General features: G+C 38.0%; 1 protein-coding gene across 1 annotated transcript in view; it reads right to left on the bottom strand.

Annotated features, from left to right (window-relative positions):
* The window catches only part of gpc5a (glypican 5a), a 165,095-nt gene that overhangs the window by 64,145 nt on the left and 75,336 nt on the right, over positions 1–25,614 (bottom strand). The window contains exon 8 of the mRNA XM_042491763.2: positions 3,939–4,101. Coding sequence (XP_042347697.1) covers positions 3,939–4,101 — 163 coding nt within the window. The remainder of the gene's footprint in view (positions 1–3,938; positions 4,102–25,614) is intronic.

The raw sequence follows: 25,614 nt of genomic DNA, 5'->3' as shown, positions 1-25,614 counted from the left end.
AAGTAATGAAAACATTGTCATAAATATCATGTATTATTTCTGCCAGTAGATGCCAGACAATCCTTTAAAATGACTACTTTTGCATGTTCACCCCATGTCAGTGTGGGTTTTCTCTGGCTTCCTCCTTCCTCCCACCTTCCAAAGACATGCAGGTGAGGTTAAATGGCCCGTGGGTGTAAATGAGACTGTGAAAGGTTGTCTATCTATATGCCTGGCGACCTGTTCAGGGTGTACCCCGCCTCTCGGGCTTCAGTCCCCCCGTGAGAGGACAAGTGGTTATGGACAAATGAATAAATAAATGAATGAATGGTTAAAATTATGTTAATATTTTGGTTATTCTTTCAAAATAAAAAAAAAATTAACCATCGGCTGGAAACCGGAGACCGACAGCAGCGTTCATTCACCACAACCCTGTGCTTACAAGGACTTGATTGCTCTATAATAACGTCACCTTGTGTGTTTTCGGGTTGCTGAAATGGCATACTGTCATTTAGTTTTATACATGACATTGGTAGGCTGCAGATGGATGCAAAGAGCGGTCCCACCCCATCACACACCTGTAGGCTCTGAGTATTTTGTTCAGGTTTTGCCTGAACAGAAATAGTTCACAAGCCATGCTATCCGACATTGTTGGAAATCAAAGGTGTTTATAGTTGTTCTGATCCGCCACACTCAAAGGTGGAGTGAAATGCCAGCTGTCACTGAGAGTGGGGCAACACAAAATTATTTAAATTCAAACAGTCTCTCCTGAGAAACATTCAATGTGTTGCTCTGGTAAAAAAAAAAAAAAAAAGAAAAAGTGCCAAAAAATAGTTCTGTGACAAACAAGACATAGAGAGAGAAAGTTCAAACCCAGCTGACTTTCTCACCTGCACACAGTTGGCCAGTCAAGGTGTGAACTGGATGGGAAAGTTACAGAAATGGTCAAACACAGTCTCCCCAATCCCAAGTCAACCTGCATGAAGCAAACTGGCAGCTTATGTTCACCCAAGGGCGAAGTTATCATCAGCCTTACTTCTAGCTGTGCTGAGCTTAGGGCTTCCTTGTGAGGTGTGATGAGGTCAGAAACCAAATATCATTACTGAACATTTCCAACATTATAATCAATTCAATGCAAGTTGGCTGAATGAACTCAAGGATTGCTGTTCCCCTATTATGAAACTGATTTAAAGGTCCAGACAATACAAACGGATATCAAAAAAGCTGCACTTAAACACACCACAAAAACTACAGCCAACAGCCAACTAGTATGTATGTTCTGCGTCTGTGTGAGAGGAAATAACTTTCCATACCAGCAGGGGGTGGTAATCTGTATTCGTTATTCAAAAACAGAAACCGGAAGAGCGACTGGTTGGATTCAAGATGCCAGTTAGCACATTAACAATGCAACCCAATGCTAAAAGAACAAAGTATGTTTACCCTGCGCTGACGAGCAATAACACAAACAGTTATGAACCATTTCTGCTAAATAGCTCATTGGCTTAAGAAAACTTATCTTACCTAATTCCACCAGTTTGTCTTGATCTTATGCCCCTTGACTTTAGTCATTTGTTTACTTTACTCACTTCAGTTTCTCTTTTTGTTCTCAAAGCTAAATTGCCAATGTGGGCAATTTTTCCCATGGACGGGCTCCGCCAGCTCCTACGCAATTTTAACATGCTGAATTAGTACTAACGGTGCTGAAAACAACACGAACACTAAGGCAACAGATGTTCACCAAAGGCCCAACATTGCCGACTGTCAGCCGCTAAAATTCTGTCTGCCAACTACATTAGCAGATTAGATCTTGAGTAAGTGGCAAGTTTTCATTTGTGACTAATAGTCTCACAGGATTGGTCAAATGAAAGTTTATCATGTGATTATTAACCAGTCATACACCAGTTAGTGTCTGGAGGTTTTAGAAGTCTATGTTGGTTACAAACAGTGGGGCTGGAGGATGATTCAGTGGGCAGTGGGTTGCTTGTTTGTGTGACCTTCACTCACACCTACAGGTTGAAGAGGTGTTGTGGATCAAACCTCCTGGAATAAACTTTCTATTTGAAGATTGCCAACAGATAAACACAGAAAACATTAGGTCGACTCTAAAGGTAAGGCCCAATTAAGACTGAAGTCCATGAGCAGTACTCTCCTCCACTATGATTTGAGGGCATATTTTTATTCCTGTTCATAAAATATAATGGATACATACTTACATTAAGTATTTGCTGTACTTCCAAGCTGCTTTATATTGTGCAAGACTCTTTTTCCGTAAGAGAGAGAGCAATAAAACATGATTTTAGTGCTGCTGCATCCTCAGCTTGCACATTTTACTAATTCATTTAATTCTACTACAACAATAAAACTAAAAGAAAAATACCTACAACAAAATAGCCACTAAAAAGAAATCAAATCATTCTGTAGCAATAAAGCAGGGAGTGACATGAGGTCTGGCTTGGGTGGGGGAGCCTCTATTTGTGTGAGGGTCAGGCAGCAGTGGACAGATGCTCGACAGAGGTCACAACAGACAGTGGGTCATAAATATGGGAGACAGGCTGATCTGGCCCATGACAAGGAAAGGGCGGCTCTACTGTAATGGGTGATAAATGTCAGAGCCTCCCCACAGCCTCAGATGAGCGATTGTTAAGCAGCTTCCCTGAGCCAGAGCTGCTGAAGCCTCGAGACAGACTGACAAGCGGTAAAGGAAACATTTACACAGATAGAACGGCTTGTTTGGATGACCCCCCCTCTTCCTCGGTTTCACCATAGGCAAAACCAGAGAGGTGATTAATCAGGCTGTTAGCATGTTTGATGGAGAGGAGAGAGGACAGAGGAGAAGAGAGGAGAGAAGAGGAGAGGAGAGAGGAGAGAGGGGAAATCCATGTGATAAGAGGAGAGTGTGACAGGTAGCAAAATGAGGAGCAGAGCTGCGCCACAGTGATTCATCAGAGGTTACCGATCCTCTAAGGAGCAATAATTTTTAAAGTAACGGGCCTTGATTGCAATAATGTCCCCACAGCAACTATTATATTTAATGACTATTATTATGGCTGTCATAAAATGGAGACTGGAGCAAGTCTTATTAAAATATAGGATTATGCAACTGCACTTCCAATGTCTTCCTCGATCAAAGACAAGTTTCAATTCATAAATTCTGCAACTTAAAAAGGGAAGCAGAGTAAAAGGCATCATTTAATGCATGCATGAAAATTAAGATGCATAAGAATATACCTATGCATTACTTTTTATGTAGGGTTGAAGCGGTCTACCAGGAAACCATATACCATGGTGGTATGAAAACTGACAATTATCATATAATGTACATTTGTTTATTTATGGTACTGATAAAAAAAAAGCTACTAGTTGATGAATCTCACCTGCACGTGACTGCCTGACAGACGTTTTACACATACTTTCTTTAAAAAGAAATAAAAAGGTTTCAAGTTTTAATTTAAGTTTGTTCAACCAGAAAAAAAATGTTCTTTTCTTTAAAGGTTATTGTAAGTAATAATAATAATAATAATAATAATAATAATAATAATAATGTGATAACATTAACAAAGATGGTTATTATGCTTATACCTAAGTGAAACTTGATAATTCTCCTTTTATTTTATCTATTTCATAATAAGTCTTTTTCTATGTTTTGACTTTTTTTTAATTTAGTTTTTAAAGTTTATTGTATGATTTTTTCAGGGACCATGTACATTTTTTTTAACCCCATACAATGATATACAGTTAAAACGAAATGCAATCATACATCCAAACATGCGTATAAATTAAAATTATTACACCCAGTTCTACAGAATATAAATCTGAACATATTCCCACTTAAATGTTAGATTTTTGCCCCTGAACACTACCTCCTTTTGGCAAAATACATTGCATTATAAATAACAGCTGGGTACCAATTTCTGCACATGGTTAATTGCTCAGTTAAATGACAAAAGGATGAGACTTACATTTGGAGACTCTGGAGACTTTCCTCTTCACCTCACCACCACCTGAACCAACACAGCCATCCTCATCATCACAGTCGCCGCTGTAACGTCCCTCTGGGTCTCCACTTCCAGTTTCAATTTGGTCCAGTGATCCCAGTTTAGGAATGGACTTCCCCTGCAACAGCTAGTTGTGAAAAAAGACATATTTTTGTAAAAAAAAAAAAAAAAGAAAAAAAAAAAAAAACATAACATTAACTAATTTAAAGTAGTTATTCTGAGTTTATGTGGCCATGATTTAAAAGTTAATGTTTCCTCCTGCAAGAAGCATACAGCATACAGCATATGTGTATAATATTCCAATTCAATATTCACAGCAGGATGAAGTGAACAAGGTCCTCTCATGGCAAGGACAGTGCAGAATATGCATTCAGAAAATGAGGAGCAAAACAAGGAGAAAATGCAAAAGAGCTGCTGATTATGCTGCTAATCAGCCACAGTAATAATAAAAAAAACTATGAAGTTACTGCAGGATTGCACTACAAATGGCATATTTCTATTAAATAAAAAAGAGTTTTTCTGTATTCCGTTTCTTCAACTACAATTTTCTAAAAGAGCTTTTCTTACCAAAACTAAACAAATGCTTAAATTCCCCTTCTGTACATAAATATACATACTTGTGATATATAAATGGTTATCAAAATGACTAAGGGTATCAACAGTTATCCTGACAGCCTGCATACACTGAATGAATGTGTGTGTCACATGATGCTCACCCTTTTCGGCCACAGTGGCCTGCAGGGCAGCTGAACTTCCTGCTGTATTGCTGTGCAGCAGAATCTCAATCAAAGACTTTGTGAACTCGATACCGAGGGAAATGCATACGCTAATTGGCTCATTTAAATTCATGGTGCGTCATTGGAAACAAGAGAGAATGCTTTGTGTTGATCAGAAAGGTGGTGTCTATGCTAATTAGTTACTGTTGTGGTTCAGTGCAGGGGAGCAAAAGTGCCGGCGTTGCTGCCATGGCTGAGCTGGGACATATCTGTGCTGTAATTAGCCTGTCTGGAGTCTCCACTTCATAAAGCTGACAGATTAGAAGATGGAGAATATTGAGAGTTTGGGCGATATATAAACGCTACTTCCATGTGTGGAATTAGCATGATTTCTTTCCATTTATATCTAACCAAACTTTTAATACATTATGTGGAATAATGAGTTACTGTGGGGCATGAGATTAGCCTGGTCTGAGTGTTCAACCGAGTCAGAAATTTGTGCTTCACAAGTCCATGAGGCAGAGCACTGCTCCAGGGCTCTGTATGTGGAGTTCAAAGGCTGTCGACTCTGAGGCCCATTCACAAAGGAAACAGCATCACGCAACAATTCGTCTGCACATGTGAGACAATATGCTACATGAGCTTTGTTATCATGTCATTATTTATGGTTTGCAGCAGGGTAAAAGGTTAAGATGCATGTTTAAATAAGCCTGTCTCACATGTTTGTGAGAGTAAAAGAAAACGTGATGTTTTCTTTCACACATACAAAACATAATTCAATCACACTACCTTAGGTCAAGTCTAAATCTTATTTCCAAGAAACTTTGATGCATAATTAAGGGCGAGTTAAATTGACTACAGTTCTACTGATTAAAACATTGTTAACTTGAACCATTTTCTTACTTATTTACTTGACCTGAAGCATATTTTCTGTTCCCAGTTCACTCCTACACATTGGTTTATCTCACACACAGAAACCTAAAGGACAATGCAAACGATTATCTATATTTTTCCCATTGTTAAACAAAATTACCGCCTCTGCAAATCAGTCAAATTGCAGTCACATTACATAATCATATCTGTGAAAACACGGATGCTTCGCACACATCTTCCCTCTCGCTGCACAGAAGGTCTATACAATCACCACAGTTTTAGGATTAGTGTTACCAGTCCAGTATCTGACCAAATGTCTTCCATTCTGTCCCTGCATCAGTTATGACACTGAGTATTGGCCAGAAAAATGTGTCTTATGCATAATATTATGATATGAGATTAATCGTTGACCTTTTGAATATAATGTCATTACTTAATCATTTTACCCTATTGAGACTTTTGTGTGAAATTTTGTCATAATTAGCCCATCAATTCTTGAGTTTTGGCCAAAAACATTTTTTGTGAGGTCACAGTGACTTTGACCAGCCAATTCTAATCAATTCACTTTTGAGTTCAAGTGGACATTTGTGCCAAATTTAAAGAAATTCTCACCAGGTGTTCTTAAGATATTGCATAGAAAGGGACAAATGCAGTTTGAAAAGATAATGCCACTGGCATGGCTATCGCTTCTGCGGAGGCATTTGAAAAAATAGACAGGCATTGTCTGTGATTGGTGTGTTCCTTTGTCATGATGAACACAGTATTTCACTTTTTTTTATTTTTTTATTTTACTGTTTTCTGAGCTGATCACACATTTACTGTCGTGCAGCTGTAAATACTCTGTAGCACCACAAATCCACAGCTGAAAATAGAGCCCAATAAATGCCCAAATCTACTCTAAAAACTAGGACAGGGCAATTTATCATTATTACATTGACTCTGTGATATGAAACTAAATATCGTCTTGAATTTTGGATATTGTACTAAGGTAAGTATTGTCTTTTCCTGGTTTTAGGACTGCATCACAGTAAGGTGATGTCATTTTCTGAACTTAACAGACTGTTCTATTTTTTGCCTGTATGCACTTTGTCATTACGTCTACATTGCTGACACTTACTTCTCAAAAATCTCATTGTGTATATTTTGTAATCTATTGTAAAAATATCGACATAATTATCAAGGTATGTGGTCAAAAACATTGTGACATTCAGTTTTCTCCACATTGCCCAGCCCTTAAAAACCCTTCATTATTATTTTGCCATTAAAATAAATAAATAAAAGTATATATTTATCACCTCTTTAAAAAGATTTAAACCCTAAATAGGAACCACTGGAGTTGGTTGTCACAGAAAGGGTGCGGCAGTAGGAAAGTATTGAGAATGCATTTTTGTCTTTTTGTTATTGGATTTGTTGACAAGCTTATCACCAGCTTTCTCTCTAATGTTGTTTGATGAACATTATTATTATTATCAGACAATAACCTGGTTTTAACACAAAAAAGGAGACAAGAGAGTGATAATCTAACTTCATCTTCATAAATCAATAGAATTTGCTCTCACATTCATGACACACAAGTCTTAAAAGAAAATCATAGGAGGTGCTCTTGGTCTGTGGGGTCAAACCGCAGTATTACAATTACCAAGCCGTATTAGCGAGGATTTTTCAAGGCAAACTCATTTTTTCCAAAGCAGAGGAAACATTCGTCATGTTTGAAAAAGTCTGTCAATCAGCAGGCTACTCAATTCTTCTCCTCTCCAGAGCCCGCGGAGTAAAAGCTCCGTGTTTGATTGTATTGAACAGCGCTACTGCCCCTCTGACACACAATGAAGCAAGCCTGAATGGCCTGGATGTGTTATTAGCCTCACTTCTGTGAATGACATGGGGCTTTATTTAATGTTGGCTAAGAAACAGGTGCTCTGATTTTGTTCAATGCATCTCCAGATGAGAAACTGCTCTGAGTAGGCACCCTTGGGCAAGCTTCTGGCTGTTGCTGCAGTGTGTGGAGAGCTAATGACCACCAAATACCAGATTTCTTTTCACAAACAAAAGTGAACAGGTGCTAATATTGTGGTCTTAGGATGAATTTTGTGAACATATAATAACTTATTGGCCATGTTCTTTTAAATTTTCTGCACTAATTAAGAGTTAACTCTACAAGAGACAATGATAAAAAAAAGTTTGTGGTCAACTAGATGTTTAAATTGTAACTTGATCCATATAAGCATGTGTGGGGCAAGAGAGAACACAAAATATTTTCACATTATCTTTTGAGCTCCTTATAAAGCTACAGTATATGCTACATACTGCACTTCTCAAATAGTAAAACTAAGAAGAGAGCCGACCTTTAATTCACACAGATCATTAGAGATAGGCTTTTTAATCTGATTCGACCTGCTTCAGTAGCCTGATAGATATATTTTAGTTTACATTTGTTGTAGCTACTTCATACTGTTAATTTTTAAGCATTGGAAAGACTAAAATAGGAACTTACAGCATCAATCAAACTCTCATTCCCTCCATGGGTCCATCTATCAAAATTATGTAAAATGGTACACCCTTAGTTCCATACACTATATACAAATTAATGGATGTAGCCACAATGATGTCATCCATTGGTTTGTGGACTACCATTTTGAAACCTCGAGTGCCTGAGGACACTGTCTGCAGACAGCCTGTCAATCAGTGCAGCCATGCCCTTAATTATGCATAACTTTAAGCCTTGATGAATTGTAAATGGGCAACCAAATCGCCAGGAAAAAAAATGCTGGCAGTGAACATTTCTGCAAACCATGGATATATTCCATTTGCACATTATTATGTAGGGCAGTCATGTCCAAAGTCCAGCCCTGGGGCCAAAAGTGGCCCTCAGACCAATTCTAAATGTCCCTTGGCTTGTCTTTTAAAATACACTACATTGTTAACACAAAATTGGTTAATCAAGCTAGATCACTTTGTGCTTATTTTCATTCACCTCACAGTGGCAGGACTCTCATACAGTTTTTAGACATGCACCAATTAGGAGATACATAGGTGAAACTAATGTGTCTCTATAAATAGATGGTAAAGAAGCTAACGAACGAATGCCAGATATTTGCAGCAATGCAGCAAACGTGGCCATGGCAGAGGAGCACAAAGTCGAAAGTGAGTGCTGCCACTTTCAGGAATAGTGTTGTATACTTTTTCACTCAAAGATGAAACAGTAATGTTTGTGTCATTTATTTGTGATTTCTTTTTTTTAATAACTCATATGATGCAAGAAGCTGCTGGCCCCCAGGTATTTCCAACTTATCTAATCTGGCCCCCATTCTAAAAAGTTTGGACACTTTTGATGTAGGGATACATTTAAACATAATGTTTCAGCAAAGCTGTGATTAACATGTGCTTAGGTTTAGGCACAAAAAATACCTAGTTGTGGTTAGGAAAGATCATGTTTTGGCTTAAAATACCTGGTTTGGTAGGCAGGAAATACAGCGATGTCTTGGTACAAAACAACAGCTTTCATCGTATTATCCTTACCACAAGGTTGACACAAAACACACATGACATGAGTGAGTGACAGGGCTAACTGTTAGTAACACACGGCTATTGTTACCTATTGGTTCTTAATGGGTCTAACAACAGAGTTCGAGCTGCTTTGGTGACAGTGTGAGATTTTTTGGACCACTTGACAGCTTGGTGTCGGATGTTATCTCCTGCTGCTTCGATAGCTCTTGCTAAAGTGGCAGAGAGAGCAAGAGGAGAGCAGATCACAAAGACAGTCCTTCAGCACCACTTCAAATGGCAGCAACTGCTGATCGTTGGTGATCAGCTGTCAGCCCCAAACACCCACCCACCCTCCCATCACAGATAAACTCTTATTCTGTGGGGAGCACCCAATGCTCATAATAATAGGCTACGAATCCCAGAAAGCACTGCAACTATTTTTGCACTTTTCACTTGCACCCAAAATTTCATTGCAAAAAGAAGGTCATAAACATTGCAACAGGAATCTCAATTTTTTCAGCAAAGCCACCATGAAATCAGGCATTTCAGGCTGCAACAATCACAAAAACAGCCCGCAAAATCCTGGAGGCACTGACTGTACCCAAGTGCAGCCTCACAGAGCTACTTGTAACCCCCCATTGCTTCTTTTGAGGACGTGTTTTTTATTTACATGAATTCTTGTCTTCCCTCTCTTTGGTAACCTCCGATCCCCACCTCGAAAACAAGCCCTGGCCACCTGAGATATTTTATAAATTTCTTATTCACCACTGTACACATCACAAACATCTTCCTAATACCAGCTGCTTCCTCAGAATATCACAACAAAGACTGTGAGGTGTCTCAAAAGATTCAGCTTGGTAACCAAGGCTTGGCTTAACTTTCATCGCTGCACAAGAGAGTATATTCTGACAGACTGCATCACAGCGTATGCTTTGGCAGATTTGACTGCAGAGAACTGGAAACTGCAAACACTGTAAAGCCAGCATCAAAAATTTACTGGCACAGACCTACTACAGCTCTATGATATCTTCATTACCGCTGCATAAGGAAAGCCCAAAGCATCAGCAAGGACACCAGTCACACAGCCCACACACTATTTTCACTCCTGCCATCTGGAAAACGCTACCAGAGCATTAAATCACGCACCGCCCGTTTCAGAGACAGTTTCTTCCCACAGGTAGTCAGAATAATGAATAGCACCTCCCCACAAACAAACGTGCGCACACACAGACACTAAAGCTGTTCCTAAGATGTGTATGGCTCTTTTTTTATAGTGTATTTTCTCAGGTATCACTTGATTATACGATCCATTGTGTTCGTTATCTCTTCCAAGGTTGAGAGTGCCACATTGCAACAATTTTATTTTTTTGTGTTATATTATGGCACCTAGTTCTAGAATAAACAAACTGAATCAGGTAAAAGTAAAATATTAGAGTAGTCAAACTTAACATCATGTGTTTTTGGCAGTAAATGTACTTATTTGACCTCCATAGAGCCATTAAGAATAATAAAACATTTTCAGATTGTTTTTTCCAGCCTATCTAAAACAATTATCATACTGCAGAGACAATAGGCAGAAAAATCTCATACTGCTGTGTAATGCCTCCAATTTTCACTGAGCTTTCAACTCCAATTGACCTCAAGACATTAAGGTGTACTTAAAGTGTGTCTACAGTAATGTAAAAGGTGATGGCCAAGTTAGTCTGTATTTGTAAATGAGAGGGCACTCTCATCACATTTATCCTGCCTACACAACCATTTCCCACAATAGACAAAGGTATGTCAAGTACTGAAAAATAGCCAAGATTTCAAAGTTTGTCTGTGAAACATAATGGCAAACATTTGAAGTCAATTAAAATGTACAGAGCCAGAGGTTATCTCAGAGTCTGAGAAGTGAAGTCAATATAGAAATGCCATAAACTTGCATTCTTTATTATGGCCATCATGGGGCAACAGCACTGACTACAAAAAAGAAGTGCGATTGTACAGACGTCTTCATGAAAATGACCCTACTTTGCTTCAGTAGACATTTTCCTAATAAGTTCAAGGTCTTCAAGTCCTCTTTAATACAAATTGACATTTATTTTATTCAATTTGAGTAAAATAAACAATAAAGCAGACCATGCTTTTGAGCAGTGGTTCTTAAACCTTTTACACCATGTACCACCACAGAAAGCAGACTCTACAAGTAACACCATTGTGATATTTGAATACAATTGTGTTAAAATACAGCTGCGTTAGCCTTGAAGTAACTCAGGTTATTAACGTATTCGTACCTGAGTTTGAGGACCAGTGCTTTGGCAGCTGCCTCCAAAGCTCCATTCTTTTGTCCAAATATCGTTATTTCTGGCTACAAAACACCAACATGTCAACAGCGAAAATGCCAAACTCAAGGCCTCAGAACGGTATTCCAGAAACCAACGGGCGATGTCACGGTGGCTACGTCCACTTCTTTTTTACACTCAATGCTACAGAGCAGATCATGTATGCGTATATTTCCTAAGGAGGTGCAGGGTGTCAAGTGGCAAAACGAATCAGAACATCAGAGATCCAAGAGATGAATAAAGCTGTGTGTGGATTTTTAAGCTCATCAGTATTCTCTTTGAACACACTCCACTATTATATCTGTAAATAGAGGGTGGAGAAGAGATCTTACAATGATCATATTTGCCAGTCAGAGGAGAGAAGTGTCAGGATGTGAGTCTGCTCCCAGGACACACACTGTCATTTTCCATCGCCCTCACTGCTGCAGCAGCACTGACAGGATCCAGACCGAGTGCAGCAGCAGCAAAGCAGGTCAGTGAGTGAGAGGCCACGGTAGAAATGACAGCATAGTGTGAATTTTAAAATAATATCATCATTCAAATTAATCCTTTGTCTGACAACTCATCATTTGTAAAAATTTCAATCATAATTCTCTGTTTCTTACTGCCAGCAACCAACAATGCAGCGATCCTACTAGCACATGAAGCCAGAAGCAGCTTATCCTATATGTAGCAAATCTCCCTTGTTGTCCAAAAACTAATCAAAACACACCAGTGAGCCACAACTAGGCAACATTATACCAGGCTACTTACAAAGTATGAATTTCAGTACGTCAAAAATACTGATGCTCTCTATCAAACTGAGCTGGACATGCTGTATTGAGGATGTTTTGTATGTAATGCACTTCACGAGCCACCAGGAGTCAGTCTCTTCTAGTGAACAGGCAGCTGGCGAGCATGGCGACTGCCAGTGGTGGGGATAACGTTAAAGGAGTGTCGACAACCAGCTAGTAACGGCAGGGAGAGACCGCAGGAAAAAACAGCTTATAATCACATCTAACAACGAATTAAGGGTTTATTTTGACAAAACCAGAGTTGGTGATTGTTGAGACACTACATAAATGACGGACAAGACTATGTGAGATGGTTTTGGTAAGTTTTATTTTGCTTCTGTCGAGTTTGTATATAGTTCTGCACACAAATATCACCATATTCTGTACACTATGGTGAAATTTCCTTTCTCAATCTCAAACCGAGCCCAGCCGATCCCGAAAAGCGGGGTTCATGCTGAAAATATGCGCTGATTGGCCAAGTGGGTAGGGCTCGTGCTGCATAAAAATAAAACAAAAATACTTTTTCTTTCCAGAATAAATATTGATAAGTGATCAATCCTCACTTAATGTTTTAGTTATTATTTATTTTAAATGTAAATTCAACATATATTATTAACATATATTATAGATATCGCCTTGCAGGCAGGGGAGAGAAGCAGAGAGGGAGCAGCCAGGCTCCATGAAGGGCTCGCTGTCTCTCCTCGCGGCCGGAGCAGGCAGCCTCTCTGACGGGGAAATACACTGGAGAGTCAGCGTTCCACCGAGCTGGTCCATTTTCAGCTGGAGACATGTGTGACTCGTGCCGCCACACAGCCAATGTGTCCCAGGTGTTTGAAGCAGACTAGTGCTTTTTGGGGGGGTCAGGTTTGGGCTCAGTAGTTTATGTGATAATCTTGGACAGGCTAGAACTCACACAGGTCAGTTCGGTTCGTGCTGAAATTTTTTTCTGCCTTTTGAGAACTCTACCTGGGCGACATGTTCCTTTATTACAATGGCCATGTGCAGTTGGGTTAATTTTAAGACAATCCATACATCCCCTGGCTGCTGTAAGAGAGACTCGAGAGGTGTGGAGTAACACCAGATTAATCCTTTAACCATGATCACTAAATTCTTGAACCTCAATCAAGTGTTTCAATAATCTGTACTCAGCTATATCTCAGCTATGCTTTGGTTATAATCAGCACATATGATAGGAAAAATAAAGACATTTAAACACACAATCAATAAAAAACAGTACACACTGCAGAAAGGTTTTCTTTTTTTAACTAAATGTTTGGAAAATACATTAAATAACTACATATGAATTTAATTCTTAGAAGAAATGTTTCCAAAAGTTAAACTATGTTTTACTTGAATGTAGTTTTTAATATATTTGCAATATTGTGGAACTTTAATGCTGTGACTTATGACCATTTACACAAAGAGAATTATGCTGCTGTTGCTCAAACTGGATTTTAATCATGGATAAGAACGTGCACTGATTTATGATAGAGTTGTTATCTACAGGTATTCAGCTTAGCTGGAATTGTATTTAAATGTTTTCATTTTCTCTGCCTACCTCATGGGTATAATGAATGACACAATGAGTGCGGGTTAAAAAACAAATTATTATGCTGCAGGTTTTGGGACTTGTCTCCAATTAAGACTCAGTTGCACAGCCCTGACATATCTGACTTTACAGATTCCTCTCTGGATACCAACACGAATTAATCGAACTAGCTGAATGTGTAAGTCACACTCAGCGGGTGTGGTGTGTTAAGTTATTAAACAATTCCTTAAGAAAACAAGATGATGGTTATAAGCACGACTGTTTTCACTTGTTGACTTCTACAGAAGTTAAATGTTATGATGTGGTATGCTCATTTAGGAGCACAACAAATAAAATGTGAATATATTCTCTGTGTTAATCCTTTCGACTAAGAGGAGAGGGGGCATGAATAATTCACAAGCAAAACTGCTGGTCAACCACCACATCAATGACTGGTAAATAATTCAGCCCGCAGACGGGGTGAGGAGCTGCTTGCTCCTGATTTTGATTGAGAGACACAGGGACAGGGCCTACTTACAGATTCTTGATGGGTTTTACCACATCAAGAGAAAAGGACAGGCAAGGAGGAGAGAAGCCAACAAATAATTCATAGGAAAGAGCTGCTGATGAGCAAGATGATGAAATCTAGAGTTTGTACACTCAGATTGCATGATGAATTTGTCAATAGTTGCACTGCTGTTTTGTGTTTAACTGCAGCCTCGGCTGTGGAATAGTAATGATACATTTCCATTTGGTTCTAGGGAAACTGGGAGCGCTTTCTGCACATCAGTTAGTCAAGGTCAGGGGCGAATAAATGGAAATAGTAAAGAACACTTCTGATATGTAGATGAAAAACATGAAAATCAACATTTGCATGGACGCAATATTCTTATCCTCATAAAAATGCCCAACATGTGGTGACTTTAAAGGTAATAGAATTTCACCTTTTGCCTTTATCCATACAATATTTCAGCGCACACTTTCAGGTGACCTCCCATTCATGCACTCATGCACATGCATCTAAAGGTAAGCTCCATCATATTAATGAGGTGCACCAATATTACAGTGATTTATATAAGTAATACACTGTGTGGTGTACACCCAGCTGTGCACACAGTCACTCGTGTGTACAATTCAATGAGTGTGTGCACTGGTATATGTAATTGATGTGTTTGCTGGTCATAAACTCAGCTGCCATTAACCCCCCGCACATTCCCCCACACGCATACACACTCTTGCATCCTGTATTCATCTACAACCCATGAATACAATGAATTAAAATTACAAAGACTAACCATTTAACACTGGCTTAATTCTGAATCTGAACATGACCCACATATCCTCTTCAAGACCCAGTTTCCACCGTTAACAGACACATTGTCAGTAAATTAGATGATTAGCACTCCCTGTTGTGTATTCTGCTCAGATTGCCGTGTGCCTCATTACTATGTAATCAACATCTTGAAGATGGCAGAGGAATAAAACGTGACGGTTGAAAATTGATGTTAAATGACAATTCAGGTCATACACCCGTGCTGACACTTGTGCCGCACTCCACGAGCTAATGAGATGCCAATCAGAACTATTTGCAAATCAGAACTATTTGCAAATCAAGTCCCAATGAGATGATAATCCAGACTCAAGGACTGTGAACACACAGACTGTCTAATGAATAGTACCAGATGTTTAATACAAGAATCTGCAAAAATTAGACACAACATCGCTGGTAAGACTTCACCTTTCTCTACGTTGACTTCTTGTATGAAAACATGTCATATATACTTTTTACTGACTCTTAAAAGGACAGTACATCATATTCAAAAGACATGAAACATGTTAGATGACATGTTGATTAATTAGCCCTCTTAAAAGCATTCCCTGTCCCAGACTGCCGTTGCTCAGCAACATGAGATGATACTTGACAGCAAGGTGTTTTTGTATAAGGCAACCTGCCTGATGAGGTATAATTATTGAAAGAAAAAAACATGGACGCTTCACACACATCAGGGTCACCAATGAGTTATGACCTTGAATAATGGCCAGAAAAGTGTTTTGCAGAACATTGTGATGCCACGATGAAGCTGACTTTTTGGATGTAAAATGTCATCACTTCATCATTATGTCCCATTAGATGTGTGTAAAATATTTGTCATAATTATTGTATGAATTCTTGAGTTATAGACAAAAAATGTTTTGTGAGGTCAGTGACCTTGAACTATGACCACCAAAATCAACTCAGCTCATTCATTTGAAGACATTCCCTTAATGCATTACCAAAATATTGCTTTTATGAGGATGAGGTGGGCACCTTTTGACCCCTAATTGTAATTGGTTCAACATTAAGTCAATGTGGACGTTTGTGCCAAATTTGAAGAAACTCTCATGAATGAGACAGACAGACAGACAACCCAAAACGTAATGAGAGATTACACTACTTGGTAATTGTAAAGGAAATGTGACAGTCATAGTAAGAAAAATATGAACAACATCTCTGGTCTCCTAGGAGGGGCAGCATTTTGTTTAAGGCACCGATGACACACGGAAATATGATCTAGGACGTCCAGTTAGAGTGAGGCTAATCAGGTCCTAAAGCAATGCACAGTTTGTAACAGTAATCTTACATTGTGTTTTTATCAAAATGTAGCTCATATTTTGACCAAATTTTCAAAAAACCATCAAAACAAAATGCAAATACTTTTACCATTCACTACAAATATTGGGAGGTGGTTTATCAAGATAAGCAGCAGGGGGTGCTAATTATCCAGTCAGGTCACAGCAGAAGATGACGTAATTGAAAGTTCACTAGTCAAATCTTAATCCAAGGAAAACTATGGATGCATAATAACAGAGAGCACACTAGACAATGGAAATAGAGAGTTTTAAACAGCTTATCACAGCTGTTTGCTTCAGGAAGAGTTCTGGTAAAAGTGTTCATACATAGGCTCGGCTTTAAAAAAAACAGTCCAGAGACAACAGAGAGCTTGCAACAGCCTATGGAAAAACAGCACTCCACATCATCATTTATTTGCTGAATCTCTTTCCATTGATCTTATTCACATTCACCTTTAATCAGTTCACCAATTGTGCCTCTTCCCCAAAAAGTAAAAACTGTTTATGTGATATTTTGATTTTTTTCAAATTTTTGGCGTTTTTTTTAATTCCCAAATTGAAATGTTCATAAAAAGAAGTGGATGGAAATGTATTTAAAGGCAGGATTTTATAGCTCTGTAAAGTCACAGTAGTCATGGTAGCTACTATTTTGTCTTTTGTTGCAATGACTGCCAGCTAAAAAGTACAAATATGATGTTTCTGTACCAGAAACATGCCCAGAAACAAAAATTCTTTGGCAATCGCAGCCCCTTAACCAATGACATTTCATTGGCGCAAAAGCTGATGCAGCCCTTTGTGTTTGCAACCACGCTGCTCAAAACTGACTGGCTCCACTCGAATGAAAGGGCTGCGATTTTGTTCACACAAGGCTTATGTCCATTTATACTCAGCCTTGGTCTTTTTTTTCTTCTCTTTACAGCCAGCTATTAAAATCCAATCATTCTGTTGCTGTCCGTGTGTTATGATATTTTTACAAATATCTACAATGAATGATCAAGGCCCCCCATTTTTCTATGAGCGTTCCAGATGCACTATGGGCATTTAGTGCTTTGGTAGACAAACAGCTGTATTAGGGGAAAGACAGTTATGGCCGATCACTGGTGAGTGTCAGTGTGGATGGAATCAGGGGACACTTTAGTATCGATGAAGAGTCACTGACATCTTGCTTCTGGTGGGAAACTCTTTGCAGCACAACATCACACACTAAAAAAGCTCATTATTCGCATGAATATGTTAGCATTTTGTAGTAACTTCAAATATGACAATCTCTGGTGGGAGACATAGATGAATATAAACAACTTTCTAAAGCTCAGCGATGTTGGGATAAATTAGATAATGCTTTTGAACACTGTCTGTTTCTACAGTTGCTCTTGTGGATTAAACACTGGGATGAATTATTTTGCAAATCAGAACATTATGTAACTAACAAGAGGCACAACAAAGCACTTCAGTTTGAGAATCAGTTTGACCCAATGATGGAGTGTAATTGGACTTGAGTGCACTCAAGATGTTGCTCCAATTAATCCTTGGTTATTTGCATCTTGACTTCCTATAAAACCAAAACAAAACCACGAAACAGCTCACAGCAAGGAGCAGCTCATTGAGCAAAAGATCTGGATCATGACTACAGAACAGACAAGGTTCACTACTTACCCTACTGAACAGGCACAGTATCTTTATTTTTATTTCGTCAGCATGTGCTAGAGGCAGTGCTGGCACAGACCATGACGATTTGGAAAACTGCACTTGTGCAAAAGGGCAAATGTTGAATTTCAAAACAAGTGGATTTTGACTGCTTTTCACAAAAGGTGCTTTTTGAACATAGTGAAGGCAGCCATCACACCTCAACCAATCACTCCTGGACAAGGTTGTAAATTAACTGCATTCAGGGTCAACAAGCAAAGTAAGTAAAAGGAGTATAAGAATAGTTAAAAGAAGAGCAGTAAAAATCTTGAAGTTGGAGTAGACACTGGTTACCAGTGTCTACTCCAAAATTTTGTTGGAATATTGATGAGAGATTTAAAGTCTTGCAAGACGAAGAGATGTAAATTTGTTCATTCATTATAACTACAAATTATATAAAGAGGTACATCTTCTTCAATGAAAGTTTGAAAATTTACAAAGGTACAAGCACTAATTTCTCAGGGTTTCATGTTGTTTGAAGTGGTTTTATTACACCGGAAGTGATGCATTAAACATCAAGCAGGCAAAGTAATTAACTTAGTTTACTTTAGATTTTAGTTTTCATTGTTGCTTTATTTTTGGCACTCCTTTTTTGTGCAGAGTGTTGTTTTTGTGTTGTTTCTTTGCTGCAAGTAAGTCTGATCTCACTTTGACACCAAATGTTTGCCTCTCTGGTAAGTCAAATGATAATGAGCCACAACGCAGGTGTTTCCTATTTTGTTGCTCAATGCTCCATCTATGTGTGTGATTCTGATGTTTTCTTTTGACACAATGTACGCTGACAGTTTGAAATAAAAGCTAAAAAAGGGGGAAGAGTGGAGAGACTATGGCAACAGAGCAGCAGCTAGGAGTATGGTGGAAAATCCTGAGATGTGTCAAAGAAAAGTTTCTGTAGTATATGTTCCAGATAAAAAAAAAATAAAATAAAACAAAATAAAATAAATGGTATTGGTGTTCAGAGCATGGGTCAAAGGACAAAGGATCATGCTATTACTTCGAATTCCTGAAGAAAACTGTTTTTCCTGCATGCATCCATGAAAAAAATAAAATAAATAAACAAGTAAATATTGATTCATTGATTGATTGGGGGCCACATTTAACGACAGCAAAACTATATCAAAACATTAGTTCACAAACTCTTACACAACTTGTGTAATCAAAGCCTAAATGAAATGAAGTCTCATTTATCAAGTCGTATGCTCAGTACTTCAAAGATGCATTTTGATTAAAAACGTATTGTTTAAAACTGAAGTGAAAATTAAACTTATGCTTTTTGCAAAGCCAGACCCCAGTGCTCAGGTCTTGCAGCGAAAACACATGTTTAAGTATACAACTACACAGATGAGACAAACATGGTCCCCAATCAATCAGTAAATCAATAGTTTTCTGTGGAGGCATGCAAGAAGAACAAAGTTTTCTTCAATGGATGCAAAGTAAAACAGCATGACTAACTGTTATGCAAATAGTCATTTTGTGGGTGAAGTATTCCTTTAACTTAGGGGTCAGGCAAAATAAATCTTTGGAGGTAATGAGATGATTAATAGGAGACGAAAGAAGAAAAAACGAATATCTGCCACTGTGTTGTGTTTATTTTTATTGTTGTTGTCGTATTTTTTTAAAAAACTTTTCTCTAATATTTGCTATTTTCTTGAAACAATTGAGAATTTTACCTTTATTAGGCATTTAAATTAAACCACCTGAGAAGTAAAGAGATGAAATGTCTCTTTGGTGGAAATGCTAACAAAACAGGGACCAGGGAAAAAAAAAGTTAACATGGTTTAACTTACTGATTTACAGATGGTCCTTTTGTGGGAGAAGTATTGAAGAGAGCGCTCCTGATGATGGAGGAAATGCAGGCACATGTTAAGAGCATGAGTCCACAGTGTTAACATAATTACTGTCACTGCCAGAGAAAGATCTACACTCCGGCTTTATAGTAATTAAAGTTATTGGAGAGTTTGTGGTAATTACTCATATTTTCACACCTAACACAACATGTGCTTTTACTGAAAGACCATCTGTTTGACAGCTAAAAATGGACTTCTGTACTGCATTTTATTGTGCAGAACAGAACCGCTGTCAGTGCCACAGAGATTTTATCTGGGTACTATTTATATTCTATGTTACCAATTAGCATTCTGTTTTGTTAGTTAGTATTTAGGTGGGGGATTTTTGCTTTGGTAATTGGGGTTAATATACTTGTAACAGCTCTGCTGCAGAGTGTCAAATGCAGGAAACTTTATTTATGCTGTTGAGCTCTAAGAAACATCATGTTAGCTACTAATTTTAATGATTTTATGCAGCTGCTTTGACAATTTATGATGCAAACAACGTTACCATACTCATGCTGAAATTTGTTTAGATGGATATTTGTTTGGACTCTAATGAGAGTATTTCGAAAGATAACTCAATCTTTTTGGATGTGAACTAATTTCACTGTCATTAAATTTCAATCGCACCCCTGGCACCATCTTAGTTTAGCATGTTATTTGCTAATAAGCACTAATAAACACAAAGTACCACTGAGGTTGATGGACATGTTGTTAGTTTTGCAATTATTTGTTCATTTACCAAAGTATTGGACCAACAGAAATATTCTGACTGATGATGCAGCTACATGAAAAGTCAGGGGACCACAGTTAGTCCAATTTATCCTCAGTGTGTGTACCATATTCCATGGCAATCTATTACAAAGCTGTGGAAACATTTTACTTAACATCAAAATTCTGTGTGAATCTCACTGAAGCTCTAGAGGAAAAGTCAAGAGATCACTGAAGTCATTTAAGATGAAGCATTTGGGAAGCATGAATATCTGTGCAAAAAAAATTGGATCTGCTGGTGGCGCTAGTTGAAAAGTCAAGTCAAGTCAAAAGTCTGTGTACAACCCGTAACTGTTGAAACATTTCAGTCAGAGGTAGAGCGGATCGTCCTCTAATCGGAAGGTCAGCGGTTCCATCCCTGGCTCCTCCGGGCCACATGTGGAAGTATCCTTGGCCAAGATACTGAACCCCAGATTGCAATGTCACTACATCGGAGTGTGAGTGCGTGTGAATGATTACTGAGTAGCAGGTGGCACCTTATACGGTAGCCTCAGCCACCGGTGTGTGAATGTGTGTGTGAATCTAACAATCAAGCAATCTAACAATGTCTTCTTAAAAATAAATATTATTCTATTCTATTTACATTTGATGATTTGAGGATTATTAAGCTTCGGTAAGTTAGCGTCCCAATCACCTGGAAAAAATATCGGCAGCATACATTTCCGCAAACCACTGGTATGTTACATTGCAGCAGATACATTAAAACTCCACATTTCAACAATGCTGTGGTTAATGTAAATGCTTGGTAATGGATAGAAAAGGCTCACGTTTGGTTTAAAATATCCAATTTTTGAAGTACAATCCCTGCTGATGTGTTGCTACAAAACACCCATGATTTGAGCCTAGAAAGCCAAAGGAAAACACAGACAGATTGCTACAAAACATCCACTTTCCGAGCCTAAAAAGCAGACGGAGAAAAAACACAGATGCGTTACTAAAAACACCCATGTTTGGCACCCAAAAAGGCTCGGGCCACACAGCAATAACTCGCCAAATTACAACCATTTTTTTTGTTTGCTGGTTTTGTTGGTTGTTTTTTTTCAGCAGTGGCCTGCAGCTGGGCAGCGACTTCACCACACCAATCACCATCCCCTCCACCTTCAGATGACAGTCCACTCATATATTACCTCACTTAAAAAAACTGATATGATACCTATGAAATGTGCAACTGTAACATATTTGTGGTTTGCAGAATCATATAATGCCAACATTTTCCTCTGGTGACTGGGGTTAAGTCAGTGTTAGGTGATTTTTATTCCACTCATAACAAAAGTCCCTTCTTATTCATATTTCAGTAAACCTCTATTTCCAGTGTTCCAGGGTGCAACTTGTCTTTGGATTTTTCCAGGGACTTCTTCAAAAGTCCAAGACATTACAAAGACAACTGTGAAGATGCTGAAAACTGAACATTATTCCAAAATTGAAACCAAAAAAAAAAAACACCTCATTTTTTCTAATTCTAAATACACTGATCGAACTGCAGCACAGTGATTTTTGAACATGATGTGAACGTGAAAATAAAAGTTACACTGGGAGTGTTGTTTTTTCTTTGCTTCAAGTCAGACCTCCTTCACTGAGTTTCTTCACACACCAGAGATTTGCCTCACAGGTTAGTTAACTGATAATGAGCTACCTATCAAGTGTTCTTCCAAAGTGTTATGTTTCATTACTGCTTGTGACAGCTGGAACAAGTTCACACACTGTCTCACTTTGAAAACAAAGCAAAGCTAGTGCAAGTAAAAGTTTCTGCTTTAAATATAAATTAGAAAAAAAAGAAAGAGACAGAACAAAAAGCAGAAAGAAAAGACACCCAATCAGTATAATTTTTTCACCATTTAACTGGTCACACTGACAGTGTTTACCTGCTGTGTTTACAGTTATTACTGATGAAAACAAACCTTTAACAGTGTCAGAAAACATTAAGAAAATTAAATTGATTTGTCATCTATTTATCCCATGTACCAAAATACCTGTCAGTCAAACTGGAGGAACAGCAGGTCCAATCTACAGTAGTGTATATTATCAAATGCCATGTGCTGTGAGGATGCACGCTCCTTAATTTTTACACAGCTCTAAATTCCCCCTCAGCTCTATGGAGCATTTTGGCATCTTTTAGCAGGTGGTAGAATAAGTATTAAGTTTCTTTATTTGAGTAGAAGTACTAACACCATACTTGAAAATACTCAAATACTCTGTTACAATCAAAAGTTACTTAAGTAAAAGTAAGTATAATCAGGAATAAGTACTTAAAGTATTAGAAGTAAAAATACTCACTGCAGAGAAATAAGATAAAGAAGCCTGAAAACTATTTTAAACACCCCCTTAAAAACTTAAAAAAACTTAAAAACTGTCCAAAAAAAAAAAGAAAAATAGTTGGCAATTAATTTACTGATAATGAACTAATTGATTGATTTTAATTTCATTTCAGCTGTAATTGCAAGTATTTACGAAAATCTTAATTTGTAACTTAAGCTGTTAAATTAATGTAGTGAAGTCAAATGTACAATATTTTCCTCTGAAATGTAGTAGTGTAAACATATAAAGTGGCATGAACAGAAAATACTTGAGTAAAGTGCAATTAACATTCCACCACTGCTTTTATCTCTCTTTTTTTTTTTTGGTTTTCTGACAGTAACTCAACTATTTAGGTCCACTCACCACTCTCATTAACCTCATTTCCAGACAAAGCTGACCATTATAATCAGCAAAAAAAAGCACTTAATACCTGATGTACACTAACTTTCAACAACCAAACTGTAGGCAGACACAGTGAACACATAGAGCATTTAGCAGCTAAAAACACAGATATTTTCCTCTGGAGATTGCAGAGACCCACAAAAACCTGAAATGAGTGAATAATGGACTTACTTTCACCAGGTGGTCAAAAAAAAAACAACTCTAAATGAATTATAATTTTGCTCCATAGCTGAGAGGTATATCATATCAACTCAAACATGATGATATGTCAATGCTGATAATAATAATGAAGATAAATCCTGTTAAAAGGAGACATACCAGGGAAATTGTAAAAGTCATGGAGGTAGCTACAATGGTGTCACAACTTTTGTGGACGCCCATTTTCAAGTCTCAGCATTTTGGCTGTTGCCATCTTGGATTTTTTGAAGCCAGAAGTAACTACATTTAGGCGAGAGGCTGGGGCTGAGGAACAAAGGGTGCATCTGACTGAGAAGCTGAGGACACTATCGGCAAACAGCTTGTCAGTTACAGCAGGCTGCCCTCAATTATGTGCAAATTTAAGTCTTAATAAAATCTAAATGGGTGAGTTTTTTTTTAAATCACACCCTGTACAGTTGTCATGGATGCTAAAACTAGCTGTAGAGATCAAAACTATTTTTTTGTACAAGGCTGTAAACATGTTTCTTTCTATTGTAAAGCTGAGGCATTTTAACATTGGGATCCAAGGCGATTGATTCTCTTGTGGAGACAGTCTCAAGTGGTCATTGGAATTGCAGTTTTAGGCAATTCTGTGTTGGGCAGGAAAGTGAAATTTTGGTCAGCGGGCAGGAGAAAGAGCGAGAGAGCTGCACGTTATGAGCAGAGAGACAATCACAATCTGCTTTTTAGTTTTTAATGAACACATGATGCATAGTTCATTTTTGAGCAATTATATATATCATAAAATGGTCCAATGATGCCTGCTGTAGTTGTGTTTAATCTTAAATTTAAATAATCCATCATAATGATAATGATTGATGATGATTGGGCATTTTGGTGCCCCCTCCAGCGCAGTGCGTGATGCACGTGTAACTCGAGGCAGCGCTGTCAAGATATCTACTTTTGTTGTACAATATATTTTCCAAGAAATAACTCTAATAAACAATATTATAGTCCTTTTAAGTGTAAGAGTGTGTGTGTGCAGCACAGAGAGCAGACAAGAGGACAGAAGCAGCGCAACCAGAAATAAAATGTGTCTTAGCATAGTTTTTTCTGTTTAGTCTTATAATGGTCAAGAAAATCCTGCTGTTTATCTGGTATCATATTGGTAACATTTTGGTGTCATTATTATTAAAAAAAAAAACCCCTTGCATTCTAAAGCATTATCGTAGGATAAATGGAGATGCTCTCAATCATTTTTGCTACCCTCGATAAATCAGTAACACAAATATCGAATGTGCAAGGACAGGAGGAAAAATGATACTGATTGTTTTTACTAAAACTAACAGCTAGCAACAAAAGAGAGAAGCAGAGAAAACAGGAAAATATTTCCAAAACATGAAGTAAACAGTGTTTAAAGTTAAACACACTCAAGTACTTCTTCTCATAGGATTATTAATGATTACATAATCCTGATCTGATGATTGTGATCTGTGTCAGTCACAATAAATCACGCACAGCAGATAAACAATTTCTGAGTATTCAAGCAGATAAAACAATTTTTCTCCTGTAGATAAAAATTCTCAGAACCACAAGGACGTACAAAGAAGCACATTTAAGACGCAGATAACAGAAACACACACACAAAAAGAGAGACACGTACACAATGAATGTCAAAGAGGCAGATCTGGCGCTCTGAAATGGTTATGATATAGATTTATGTGTTCTGACATCCCACAGATGGTGTGAATTAGTAAGGGAGGGGGTGCCAGCACGAGGTCAAGAGAGATGACCTGGCCTTCAGCCTGCCACTTGGGAAACCAAAGCATCAGACATGTGAAGCTGCTGCTGCAGAGCAACAACCCAGAGGCTGCTACAGCAGCTGTTATTGAAGCTGCAGAAGAGAAAGTGCTCCCGTAAACTGCCCTAATCTCATCATCCTCAGAGATAAACAGCACTGAAAGGAGCCGCAGCAGCACAAACGCGCAGAAAAGCCGGCTGGGTGATAGAAAAGATACATTGATTTTGACAAAGAGCAGAAAAGGAATTTTGTAAATACAAAGACACGCAAACCAGACCAAATGGGTTTCTAAATGTGTAATGATTGATTTTTTTTTCATTGCCTAGAGATAATTTTGCATTTGAGAGCAGTTTTCTATTAGCTGGTACTTACTGGTAATATGGCAGGAGATATAATTATTTAAAGGTAAAGAGT

Source organism: Plectropomus leopardus, chromosome 1 (assembly GCF_026936395.1).
Source record: "Plectropomus leopardus strain MGB_pleo_1.0 chromosome 1, ASM2693639v1, whole genome shotgun sequence".
In the NCBI taxonomy this organism is placed as follows: domain Eukaryota; kingdom Metazoa; phylum Chordata; class Actinopteri; order Perciformes; family Serranidae; genus Plectropomus; species Plectropomus leopardus.
This window is presented reverse-complemented; position numbering and strand designations above follow the sequence as displayed.